Below are 13,619 nucleotides of genomic sequence, written 5' to 3'. Positions count from 1 at the left end.
CCAAGCCACCCTAATGGTAATGGTGTTATTAGGCCCTTTACCACAAGATTCCACGTCCTCATCCAAAAAGTCGGTATAGATCTCTCTACCATCGATACCCTGCTTCAGACTAATATAGCGCCATGGGAAACGCCCAATTTTGCTATCATGGAAGCTTGACTTCCATCAACCAAGGCCACGGCGCCGGAGGTGGAGGTATGCAAGAGGTTCAGAGAGATCCTTATTAAACATCTGCCTTTTTTCATACATATACCGACGGCTCCAAGACTGAGCAATGTGTGGGTGCGGGTGTGTGGTCAACTGAATGAATTGAGATTCATTCATACATCGATCTTTATTGCCGAACTTTTTGCTATTGATAAATCTATTGCTTTTTGACAACTGGCGATCTGGACCTTAGCATAGTCTGTACAGATCTCAGTGTTTTGTGTCTTACAAAAATCCATCATGTGGCAAAGCGAGTGGACCGACCTACAGCTGACCAACATAGTCAGAGAAAACATCGAGGTGTGGGACACAGCCCACAGCACAAATAGAAGGGATGAGGTGGTGTTGGCCCGCCTCAGAGTCAATGCCACCAGACTCACACATCTCACTCCCTATATAGAGAACTTTCCCTCCAATATGTCCCCGCTGCAATAACTACCTCACTATTAACCACATCCTCAGAATATGTCAACAATATAACCAACACAGAAGAAATTTAATAAATTATTTCCAAATAAGAAATAAAGAATTTACACTTTCAAACCTACTAGCAAATAATGGAAGAATAATTCGCAAAGTAATAGCTTTTCTAAGGGAGACAAAACTTTATGACCTTATTTAGATTGAAAGAATAAATAAGATCCATTGGCTTAATAACCTTGGCCACATGCCGCTGGTTGATAGCCAAAAAAGAAAGAAAGAAAGAAAAAAAAACTCTCTTGGGTCGTTGGCTCGTCTGATCAGTGTTGCTGGTGGAGCGCCCGCCCTCACTTTATTTATTTTATTCTATTAAAAGAATGGACCCATTTTAAAACTAAGCAATAAGATTGATAAAATGGAAAAAGAAACTGTCTACTGACAGATAACTGAATGGAAAAAAAATGATTATGATTATCTAAAGGGGAATGGGTCATGCTGCAATACACGCCTGCTACCACTTTTTAAAGCAGCTACCTTGTCCGTAAATTGCACTCTGCAAGACCCACGTTGTGATATACCAAGTTATCTGCTGGAAACACTGCAGTATAATTAGTTTCAGTAATTCTGGATGCCCTTTGTTGTGCTAAAATGTGATCCTAGTTTTCGCTATTATTATTCCAAGTCTTGGCGTTTCTATGAGGAGACGCATCCACTTTCGAACAGCTGAGCGAGAGCATACATGTTTGCTTGTTCCATCTCGAGCAACTGCTTGCTGGCTGGTTCTAGGGAGGGTCAGCATTAAAAGCGTAAGAACTGACTCCCATTACATGTGCTGTATGATATCTGATATCTTAAAAAAAAACCTTGGTCTTTCTGATGAAATGGGCATTACATCTCGCTCTCTACATCCATTTGTCATATGATTTATTATTATTATTATTATAATTATTATTCCTTTTAACAATGCACGACTGTTTACAGTATATGCGTCTGTGTAAATAATAATGGCATATTAATCTTTTCTCACGAAATTAAGACTTTTATATATATATCTTGATAACATGAAATAATTAAAGCCAAAAGATTTTAGCACCAGATAAAAGGCATTCACAATAATCCAAACGAATTATATAAACTGTTTCATAGCTCATCACCAAGCATAAACTTCGTGCTTCCATTAGCGGTAAATGCACACATACAACGATAAAGCTTTTGTATATTCACTGTTGCCCTACTCATGTTTTCTATGTAATGGGAGAGGGAAGAAGGAAAAAAACCACCATTGGTTTGATTATCCGCTACTAGATGGTGCAGCTACGAGAAGCATTTACAAAGATTTTGCAGATTTTTACTGGATTTAGCTAACATACATAGATGATGCTTATAGTATGGAGCGTTTTCTTTTTCCAAGAAATGTGCAGTTATAGTTTATACTTGCTGTGTTGAGAGAACGAAGAATGCCTCACCATCCTTAGGTGTTGCCATTTCGGAAAAATAAACAAATAAATAAATAATAATGCGCTCGATAAATACTTCCCTACAAAGTCAACGATAACTAATGCTACTTTTTTGTTACCATTTATTTGAAGAAAGAGGAAGATCGAATGGCTTACTTAAGTTCAAAAAATAGATATTAATACAATTATTGGTTATTTCTCTACCAATCACACTTTTCGTTACTAGCAACCTAGGGTTTCCCTTCTTTTATTAAGATATTTAAGCTATGTTTACATGAAAATGTCTGCCAGATGTACGAAAGACGGACCCATCAAACGTACCGAAACCTACTTCCAGAACTGTAGCTTCATCAGGAGTTTGCCAAAGTGGATAGACGAGCCATTAGCCTTAGTCAGTGTTCACGATGGCCTCGAAAGCCTTACACGCGCTTCTCTAAAGATTGTTTTAAATAAACGTCGGAACAACGAGGAAAATTCATGGAGAAGAAATGAAGGTGGAAGATATCGTTTGGATCTTTGCTTTCTATAGGTATAACTGACCAGAAAACAGAACATCGGAATCAAATCGTATCGTATGCGGCGGGGAAAAGTCGATGTCTCATTTGTTCTTCCTGAAATCGGGAAAAACAAGTGCGGCTGCAGCCAAGCAGCGAAGAACGGAGCGAATTAGAGCATTTTCTGAGAGACAAAGTCACTGCTTAAAAGAATCAACTTGTTATCGAGAATAAGAGATTAGATATTCAGAATGTCTAAGGTTCTATGGCAAATGCAATCAAAATTTCTATTATGTTACTAGAAACCTAATAAGATTTTCTAACATTATGATTAATAGATTCTAGCTTTTTATTAGAAATCCAATAAACTTTTCTATTTTTTTTTTTTTTAGAAAACCACTGGAAATTTCTCGCATTCCGTATAAAGCTATTAAATATTTCACTTGAAACGTTTGGAAAAGAGGAATAATTATGCATCACTAATCAAGATTTCTTGCGATTCACTTATTAAACTATCCACAATATGCAAGACATCTATTTTTTATTATTTGTACATGTATATACGAAATCTGGACAGTATTATTTGGTCTTCACTTTTCTTTCGACAACACCCAAGATTTTCAGTCTTGCAATTACTAAAATGCAACACATAATCTATCAAATTTGACATTAAACAGTATTCACGTTAAAAAAGTACTCACAAGTTCCCAGAGGGGCACCTCAGCCACGGCGGAAACGCAAAGGGCTGCAAAAAGGAACACTGTTGTCGCGTTCATGTTTAAGGCACAAAAGCTCGTGCAAGAGTGAGGCTTGTGAACGGCAGTTTGGAAATACATAGATGATCTAATGACGCAAGGACTTCGTTGCATTGGTAAGACGAAGGGGGAAGAGGGGGTGGTTGGCATTCAGCTGTTTGGAAACACAAGTTTGCTATTGCTGGGAAGGCTGTAGCTGCTTCCTTGTTTAGAAATATTTGCGAAATGGAGAGAGAGAGAGAGAGAGAGAGAGAGAGAGAGAGAGAGAGAGAGAGAGAGAGAGAGAGAGAGAGAGAGAGAGAGAGAGAGAGAGAGAGAGACTGATTTCGAGTGCGAGTGCTAATGTGGGTGGGAGTCGGAGTCAGAGTGAGAATAAGAGTGGGAGTGGGAGAGTGTTTACACACACACACAAACACTTACACACACACATATATACATAATATAAATATACATATATATACATGACATTTAAGTATATGTATGTATATTTTTCTTTATTTATATTTATATATACATATATGTATGTGTGAGTATATATACATACATACATATATATGTATATATATTATATATATACATATATATACAGACATTTATGTATATTTGTCTGTGTGTGTGGGTCTATATTTGGTGTAGGTGTGTCAATATACATACATACATACATATATATATATATATATATATATATATATATATATATATATATATATATATATATATATATATATATGTACACACACACACACACAAACATACACACGCACACACACACACACACACACACACACACACACACACACATATATATATATATATATATATATATATATATATATATATATATATATATATATATATGCATATATAGAAATCTATGTATATACAAATATATCTACATTTTTTTTGTATCCCGAGTTTCGCACATACATACATATATATATATATATATATATATATATATATATATATATATATATATATATATATATATATATATATACATACACATATATATACACACACATATACATATATACATACATACATGTAAATAAGTAGCGCCCACTTTCCTTCTCTCGAAAATTTGTCAATATTTCCCCTAATTCTTTGGAATACTCTGACGTAATCAAGAGTACAAAGGTTACTAAGACCAAAATTTCAAACTTGGAGGTAGTTGAGAAGGGGTAATATCAAACAAATGTGTTTAAAATACTTCTAGGTAAATTGTCATAAATCATTACAATATCAATCATTCCTATTCATGCACATCATTTCAACTCGTCAACTGAGCGTATTGCAACCTTATTTGTCCTTCTTTCTTCTTTCTCTCTTTCTTGCAGAGTAATCCTGCTCACTCTAGTTATAGTTTTCCTCATCTCAGAGGATTCCCGAAGTTTATTTCTCTCTCTCTTTCTTATCCGGAGCATATAAGAACCCATTCACTCTGAATGAGTTTTAAATCCACAATTTTGCAAGTATGTCATTAATTTTACATTTACTACATAATAATTGATTATGGAATATAATCCCTGATTGACAATGGGAAAAAATCAATAACATAAAATGAGAGAGGAATAATGACTGACAATAAGTGATGAGTTTCATGAATCAGTTTATTCATAAAGAAAGGATTATAATACAATTAAGGAGAGAATATATAATTAATAATGAAATATAAATAAACAAACAATAAACAAAGTTAGTGATCACAATATTTTTAAGGCATTAACGAGCACTATAATATGGAATGAAGAATGACTGAATACAATCAATGAACCAGAAGAATCTTAACAATCACTATTGGTACTTTAACACAAGAACTGATGTTACGTGGTATTTAGCCGTTCATATCAGGCCACACCCTTAAGAGTTGACTTCTCGTCTGTGATTTTTGATGACCGCATTAGGAGAATTAGAGTTTAGCGGAGCTGCTCTTCCCATGAATTCTTTTAGTGACATACCAACTGTAACAATATATATATATATATTATACATATATATACACACATATATATGCATATGTATACATGAATATATATACATGCATATATATATAAACGTCAATATATACATATATATATACATACATATGCATATATATATATATATATATATATATATATATATATATATATATATATATATATATATATATATATATATATACATACATATATATATATATATATATATATATATATATATATATATATATATATATATATATATATATATTCATATATATATATATATATTCATAAATATATATATATTCATATATATATATATATATATATATATATATATATATATATATATATATATATATATATATATATATATATGTACATATATATTAACATATATATAGAGATATGCATATATAAGAGTATATATATCCATATATATGAATATATATATATATATATATATATATATATATATATATATGCATATGTATATATATATATATATATATATATATATATATATATATATATATATATATATATATATATATATATATTTTTTTTTATGTATATATAAATGTATGGATATATATTATATAAATATATATATATATATATATATATATATATATATATATATATATATATATATATATATATATATATATATGCATATGTATTTATATATTTGTATGTATATATATTATATACATATCTATATACATATTTATTATATATATATATATATATATATATATATATGTGTATATGTATATGTATATATATATATATATATATATATATATATATATATATATATATATATATATATATATATATATATATATATATATATGTGTGTGTGTGTGTGTGTGTGTGTGTGTGTGTGTGTGTGTGTGTGTGTGTGTGTATCCACACCACACCTTGATTAAATTGCGCTTGCCGACTGTTAGGTCGGTGTTTCTATGTATGTATGATTTTATCCATCCTTTTTTAAATCCCTTTTAATGTATTATATTATGCGTTTTAATGTTTTGTTTTATTGTTTTATTCTTGTTTTATTGAAAGTTGAGTCTTTTTCACGTCACGAGTGTGTCGTCACCGCCTCCCGCGGCCCCCTTTGTACCGCGAGAAATAAACATTCGTTTTTCTACTGTACCACGGGGCGTTTCTCTCCTCATCCTCTGGCATTTTGTACATATTACATGAAGTTTATACCTAAGTGGCCGGCAGCTCCAGCTGAGGACCCTAAAAGAACGGAAAAGCTAAATATTAAGCCTCAGTGATGGTATTTATTGAAGATAGAGCTGGACCGTGCAGGATTGCACTTATACATACACCACATGTCATTATGCAACCTCGTGGTTCTTCTACTTGACCTTATTTTTTTCTTATGTCTTCTACTACCTTTCATTTTAACCTCCTGCATATTGTACTTTTCTTATGCTAGCTTATCCACTTTTTCTTCCTGAATCTCTACGCCGTTTTTAGTTATCTTTATTTGTTTTAATTATTCATCTGCACACCTAGAACATGCACAGATTTCCCGCCGTGACTCCCACAAGGTCATATCCCTTGGGACTGTAGCAGTAACTAGTAAGGGGGGTGTTGACATCAGGGGGTGGGCATACCCTGCGGAGGGACCTTGGACCTTAAGGCACTCCTCTAGGTAGGTAGGACCCCCTGGGGACTACAGGTCCATATACTACACCTACGACATGACATGGTGATATGGCCAACTCAAAAAAATTTAAGCTTTCGGGTTACGTAGAAACTTGCCTTGTTTCATTCAAAATTTCATTTCTGACAGATCTTTTGCTGTCACTTTCTCGGACATTTTCGTCCAGGCAAACGGGGTCACACAAGGGAGTGTCTTGTCACCTACTTTATTTCTGTACATGATAAATGACATCTCACCAGCTCCCCCTCGGAATCTTAAATACTCACTGTACGCTGATGATTGTGCATTACGGCATTCCAGAAGTAATGCAGAATTTTCAGCAAATCGCATCCAATTGGCACTGGATATGATTCATAACTGGGGCCTCCAGTGGGGTTTTAAGTTTTCCACAAGAAAGAGTATTGGGGTAATGTTTCACGTAGGAGGATGTCGAACAACCATCCAATACCTATTCAAATTTCTGCTAGACTTCTCGGTCTACTTTTTCATTGTAGACTTAATTGGAAAGACCACATTGATCAGTTAAAGAATAAAAGTCAAAAGCACTTAATTTACTAAGTGCATTTCTGGAAATAAATGGGGAGCTGATAGAGTCTTTGCTAATAATATTTAAAGCCCTGATTAGGTATAAAGTAGATTATGGTTCAATCGTGTATGGTTCGGCATCAGACTCAACTTTGAAAGGATTGAATACTGTGCAGAATGCATGTGTGCGTAGATGTCTTGGAGTCCTGAAGTGTATAAGGATTGAGCGTCTTGAGGTGGAGTCAGGAGTACCTCCCCTCCGACTCAGACGCAGCCAGCTGGCGCTGACCTATGCCGTGAAGGTGGCTCGAGACCCAAGCCACCCTAATGGTAATGGTGCCATTAGGCCCTTTACCACAAGATTTCACGACCTCATCCAAAAAGTCGGTATAGATCTCTCTACCATCGATACCCTGCTCCAGACTAATATAGCGCCATGGGAAACGCCCAATTTTGCTATCATGGAAGCTTGACTTCCATCAACCAAGGCCACGGCGCCGGAGGTGGAGGTATGCCAGAGGTTCAGAGAGATCCTTATTAAACATCTGCCTTTTTTCATACATATACCGACGGCTCCAAGACTGAGCAATGTGTGGGTGCGGGTGTGTGGTCAACTGAATGAATTGAAATTCAGATTGCCGAATCATACATCGATCTTTATTGCCGAACTTTTTGCTATTGATAAAGCTATTGCTTGTTGACAACTGGCGATCTGGACCTTAGCATAGTTTGTACAGATCTCAGTGTTTCGTGTCTTACAAAAGCAAAAATCCACCCTGTGGCAAAGCGAGTGGACCGACCTACAGCTGACCAACATAGTCAGAGAAAACATTGAGATGTGGGACACAGCCCACAGCACAAATAGAAGGGATGAGGTGGTGTTGGCCCGCCTCAGGGTCAATGCCACCAGACTCACACATCTCACTCCCTATATAGAGAACTTTCCCTCCAATATGTCCCCGCTGCAATAACTACCTCACTATTAACCACATCCTCAGAATATGTCAACAATATAACCAACACAGAAGAAACTTAATAAATTATTTCCAAATAAGAAATAAAGAATTTACACTTTCAAACCTACTTGCAAATAATGAAAGAATAATTCGTAAAGTAATAGCTTTTCTTAGGGAGACAAAACTTTATGACCTTATTTAGATTGAAAGAATAAATAAGATCCATTGGCTTAATAACCTTGGCCACATGCCGCTGGTTGATAGCCAAAAAAGAAAGAAAGAAAGAAAAAAAAACTCTCTTGGGTCGTTGGCTCGTCTGATCAGTGTTGCTGGTGGAGCGCCCGCCCTCACTTTATTTATTTTATTCTATTAAAAGAATGGACCCATTTTAAAACTAAGCAATAAGATTGATAAAATGGAAAAAGAAACTGTCTACTGACAGATAACTGAATGGATAAAAAATGATTATGATTATCTAAAGGGGAATGGGTCATGCTGCAATACACGCCTGCTATCACTTTTTAAAGCAGCTACCTTGTCCGTAAATTGCACTCTGCAAGACCCACGTTGTGATATACCAAGTTATCTGCTGGAAACACTGCAGTATAATTAGTTTCAGTAATTCTGGATGCCCTTTGTTGTGCTAAAATGTGATCCTAGTTTTCGCTATTATTATTCCAAGTCTTGGCGTTTCTATGACGCATCCACTTTCGAACAGCTGAGCGAGAGCATACATGTTTGCTTGTTCCATCTCGAGCAACTGCTTGCTGGCTGGTTCTAGGGAGGGTCAGTATTAAGCGTAAGAACTGACTCCCATTACATGTGCTGTATGATATCTGATATCTTCAAAAAAAATCTTGGTCTTTCTGATGAAATGGGCATTGCATCTCGCTCTCTACATCCATTTGTCATATGATTTATTATTATTATTATTATAATTATTATTCCTTTTAACAATGCACGACTGTTTACAGTATATGCGTCTGTGTAAATAATAATGGCATATTAATCTTTTCTCACGAAATTAAGACTTTTATATATATATCTTGATAACATGAAATAATTAAAGCCAAAAGATTTTAGCACCAGATAAAAGGCATTCACAATAATCCAAACGAATTATATAAACTGTTTCGTAGCTCATCACCAAGCATAAACTTCGTGCTTCCATTAGCGGTAAATGCACACATACAACGATAAAGCTTTTGTATATTCACTGTTGCCCTACTCATGTTTTCTATGTAATGGGAGAGGGAAGAAGGAAAAAAACCACCATAGGTTTGATTATCCGCTACTAGATGGTGCAGCTACGAGAAGCATTTACAAAGATTTTGCAGATTTTTACTGGATTTAGCTAACATACATAGATGATGCTTATAGTATGGAGCGTTTTCTTTTTCCAAGAAATGTGCAGTTATAGTTTATACTTGCTGTGTTGAGAGAACGAAGAATGCCTCACCATCCTTAGGTGTTGCCATTTCGGAAAAATAAACAAATAAATAAATAATAATGCGCTCGATAAATACTTCCCTACAAAGTCAACGATAACTAATGCTACTTTTTTGTTACCATTTATTTGAAGAAAGAGGAAGATCGAATGGCTTACTTAAGTTCAAAAAATAGATATTAATACAATTATTGGTTATTTCTCTACCAATCACACTTTTCGTTACTAGCAACCTAGGGTTTCCCTTCTTTTATTAAGATATTTAAGCTATGTTTACATGAAAATGTCTGCCAGATGTACGAAAGACGGACCCATCAAACGTACCGAAACCTACTTCCAGAACTGTAGCTTCATCAGGAGTTTGCCAAAGTGGATAGACGAGCCATTAGCCTTAGTCAGTGTTCACGATGGCCTCGAAAGCCTTACACGCGCTTCTCTAAAGATTGTTTTAAATAAACGTCGGAACAACGAGGAAAATTCATGGAGAAGAAATGAAGGTGGAAGATATCGTTTGGATCTTTGCTTTCTATAGGTATAACTGACCAGAAAACAGAACATCGGAATCAAATCGTATCGTATGCGGCGGGGAAAAGTCGATGTCTCATTTGTTCTTCCTGAAATCGGGAAAAACAAGTGCGGCTGCAGCCAAGCAGCGAAGAACGGAGCGAATTAGAGCATTTTCTGAGAGACAAAGTCACTGCTTAAAAGAATCAACTTGTTATCGAGAATAAGAGATTAGATATTCAGAATGTCTAAGGTTCTATGGCAAATGCAATCAAAATTTCTATTATGTTACAAGAAACCTAATAAGAATTTCTAACATGATTAATAGATTCTAGCTTTTTATTAGAAATCCAATAAACTTTTCTAAAAATCTTTTAGAAAACCACTGAAAATTTCTCGCCTTCAGTATAAAGCTCTTAAATATTTCACTTGAAACGTTTGGAAAAGAGGAATAATTATGCATCACTAATCAAGATTTCTTCCCATTCACTTATTAAACTATCCACAATATGCAAGACATCTATTTTTTTATTATTTGTACATGTACATACGAAATCTGGGCAGTATTATTTGGTCTTCACTTTTCTTTCGACAACACCCAAGATTTTCAGTCTTGCAATCACTAAAATGCAACACATAATCTATCAAATTTGACATTAAATAGTATTCACGTTAAAAAAGTACTCACAAGTTCCCAGAGGGGCACCTCAGCCACGGCGGAAACGCAAAGGGCTGCAAAAAGGAACACTGTTGTCGCGCTCATGTTTAAGGCACAAAAGCTCGTGCAAGAGTGAGGCTTGTGAACGGCAGTTTGGAAATACATAGATGATCTAATGACGCAAGGACTTCGTTGCATTGGTAAGACGAAGGGGGAAGGGGGGGGGGGGTTGGCATTCAGCTGTTTGGAAACACAAGTTTGCTATTGCTGGGAAGGCTGTAGTTGCTTCCTTGTTTTGAAATATTTGCGAAATGGAGAGAGAGAGAGAGAGAGATTGATTGCGAGTGTGAGTGCTAATGTGGGTGGGAGTCGGATTCAGAGTGAGAATAAGAGTGGGAGTGGGAGAGTGTTTACACACACACAAACACTTATACACACACATATATACATAATGTACATATATATACATAACATTTAAGTATATATGTATATATTTATTCATTTATATTTATATATACATATATGTATATGTGAGTATATATACAAACATACATATATATGTATATATATATTATATATATACATATATATACACACATATATGTATATCTGTCTATGTGTGTGTGTGTGTGGGGGGGTGTATATTTGGTGCAGGTGCGTCAATATATATACATACATACATATATATATATATATATATATATATATATATATATATATATATATATATATATATATATATATATATATATATATATATATATACGCAAACATACACACACACATATATATATATATATATATATATATATATATATATATATATATATATATATATATATATATATATGCATATATAGAAATCTATGTATATACATATATATCTACATTTTTTTTTTTGTATCCCGAGTTTCGCACATACATACACATATATATATACATACACATATATATACACACATATACATATATACATACATACACGTAAATAAGTAGCGCCCACTTTCCTTCTCTCGAAAATTTGTCAATATTTCCCCTAATTCTTTGGAATGCTCTGACGTAATCAAGAGTACAAAGGTTACTATGACCAAAATTTCAAACTTGGAGGTAGTTGAGAAAGGGTAATATCAAACAAATGTGTTTAAAATACTTCTGAGTAAATTGTCATAAATCATTACAATATCAATCATTCCTATTCATGCACATTATTTCAACTCGTCAACTGAGCGTATTGCAACCTTATTTGTCCTTCTTTCTTCTTTCTCTCTTTCTTGCAGAGTAATCCTGCTCACTCTAGTTATAGCTTTCATCATCTCAGAGGATTCCCGAAGTTTATTTCTCTCTCTCTTTCTTATCCGGAGCATATAAGAACTCATTCACTCTGAATGAGTTTTAAATCCTCAGTTTTGCATGAGGAATGTCATTAATTTTACATTTACTACATAATAATTGATGATGGAATATAATCCCTGATTGACAATGGGAAAAAAATCAATAACATAAAATGAGAGAGGAATAATGACTGACAATAAGTGATGAGTTTCATGAATCAGTTTATTCATAAAGAAAGGATTGTAATAAAATTAAGGATAGAATACATAATTAATAATGAACTTTGAAGAAAATGCATTAATGGTGGAAATATAAATAAACAAACAATTAACAAATTAATTACAATATTTTAAAGGCATTAACGAGCATTATAATATGGAATGAAGAATGACTGATGAATACAATCAATGAACCAGAAGAATCTAAACAATCACTATTGGTACTTTAACACAAGAACTGATGTTACGTGGTATTTAGCCGTTCATATCAGGCCACACCCTTAAGAGTTGACTTCTCGTCTGTGATTTTTGATTACCGCATTAGGAGAATTAGAGTTCAGCGGAGCTGCTCTTCCCATGAATTCTTTTAGTGACATACCAACTGTAACAATATATATATATATATGTATATATGAATATACATATATATACATATATATACACACATATATATGCATATGTATACATGAATACATATACATGCATATATATAAACGTCAATATATACATATATATATACATACATATGCATATATATATATATATATATATATATATATATATATATATATATATATATATATATATATATATATATATATATATATATATATATATATATATATATACATATATTCATATATATATATATATATATATATATATATTCATAAATATATATATATATATATATATATATATATATATATATATATATATATATATATGTATATATATATACTTCATATATATATATGATATATACATATATATATATAATATATATACATATATATATATATATATATATATATATATATATATATATATATATATATATATATACATATATATATGTACATATATATTAACATATATATAGAGATATGCATATATAAGAGTATATATATATATATAAATATATATATATATATATATATATATATATATATATATATATATATATATATATATATATATATATATGCATATGT

The 13,619-nt window shown here is 32.9% G+C and overlaps 1 protein-coding gene across 1 annotated transcript in view; it reads right to left on the bottom strand.

Annotated features, from left to right (window-relative positions):
• The window catches only part of LOC113829840 (chymotrypsin-2), a 28,729-nt gene extending 25,199 nt beyond the window's left edge, over positions 1–3,530 (bottom strand). Inside the window, exon 1 of the mRNA XM_070127988.1 lies at positions 3,280–3,530. Within this exon, the coding sequence (XP_069984089.1) occupies positions 3,280–3,483 (204 nt within the window). The 5' untranslated portion in view covers positions 3,484–3,530. The remainder of the gene's footprint in view (positions 1–3,279) is intronic.
• Between the last annotated feature and the right edge of the window lie 10,089 nt (positions 3,531–13,619).

Source organism: Penaeus vannamei, chromosome 12, assembly GCF_042767895.1.
Source record: "Penaeus vannamei isolate JL-2024 chromosome 12, ASM4276789v1, whole genome shotgun sequence".
Taxonomy (NCBI): Eukaryota; Metazoa; Arthropoda; class Malacostraca; order Decapoda; family Penaeidae; genus Penaeus; species Penaeus vannamei.
This window is presented reverse-complemented; position numbering and strand designations above follow the sequence as displayed.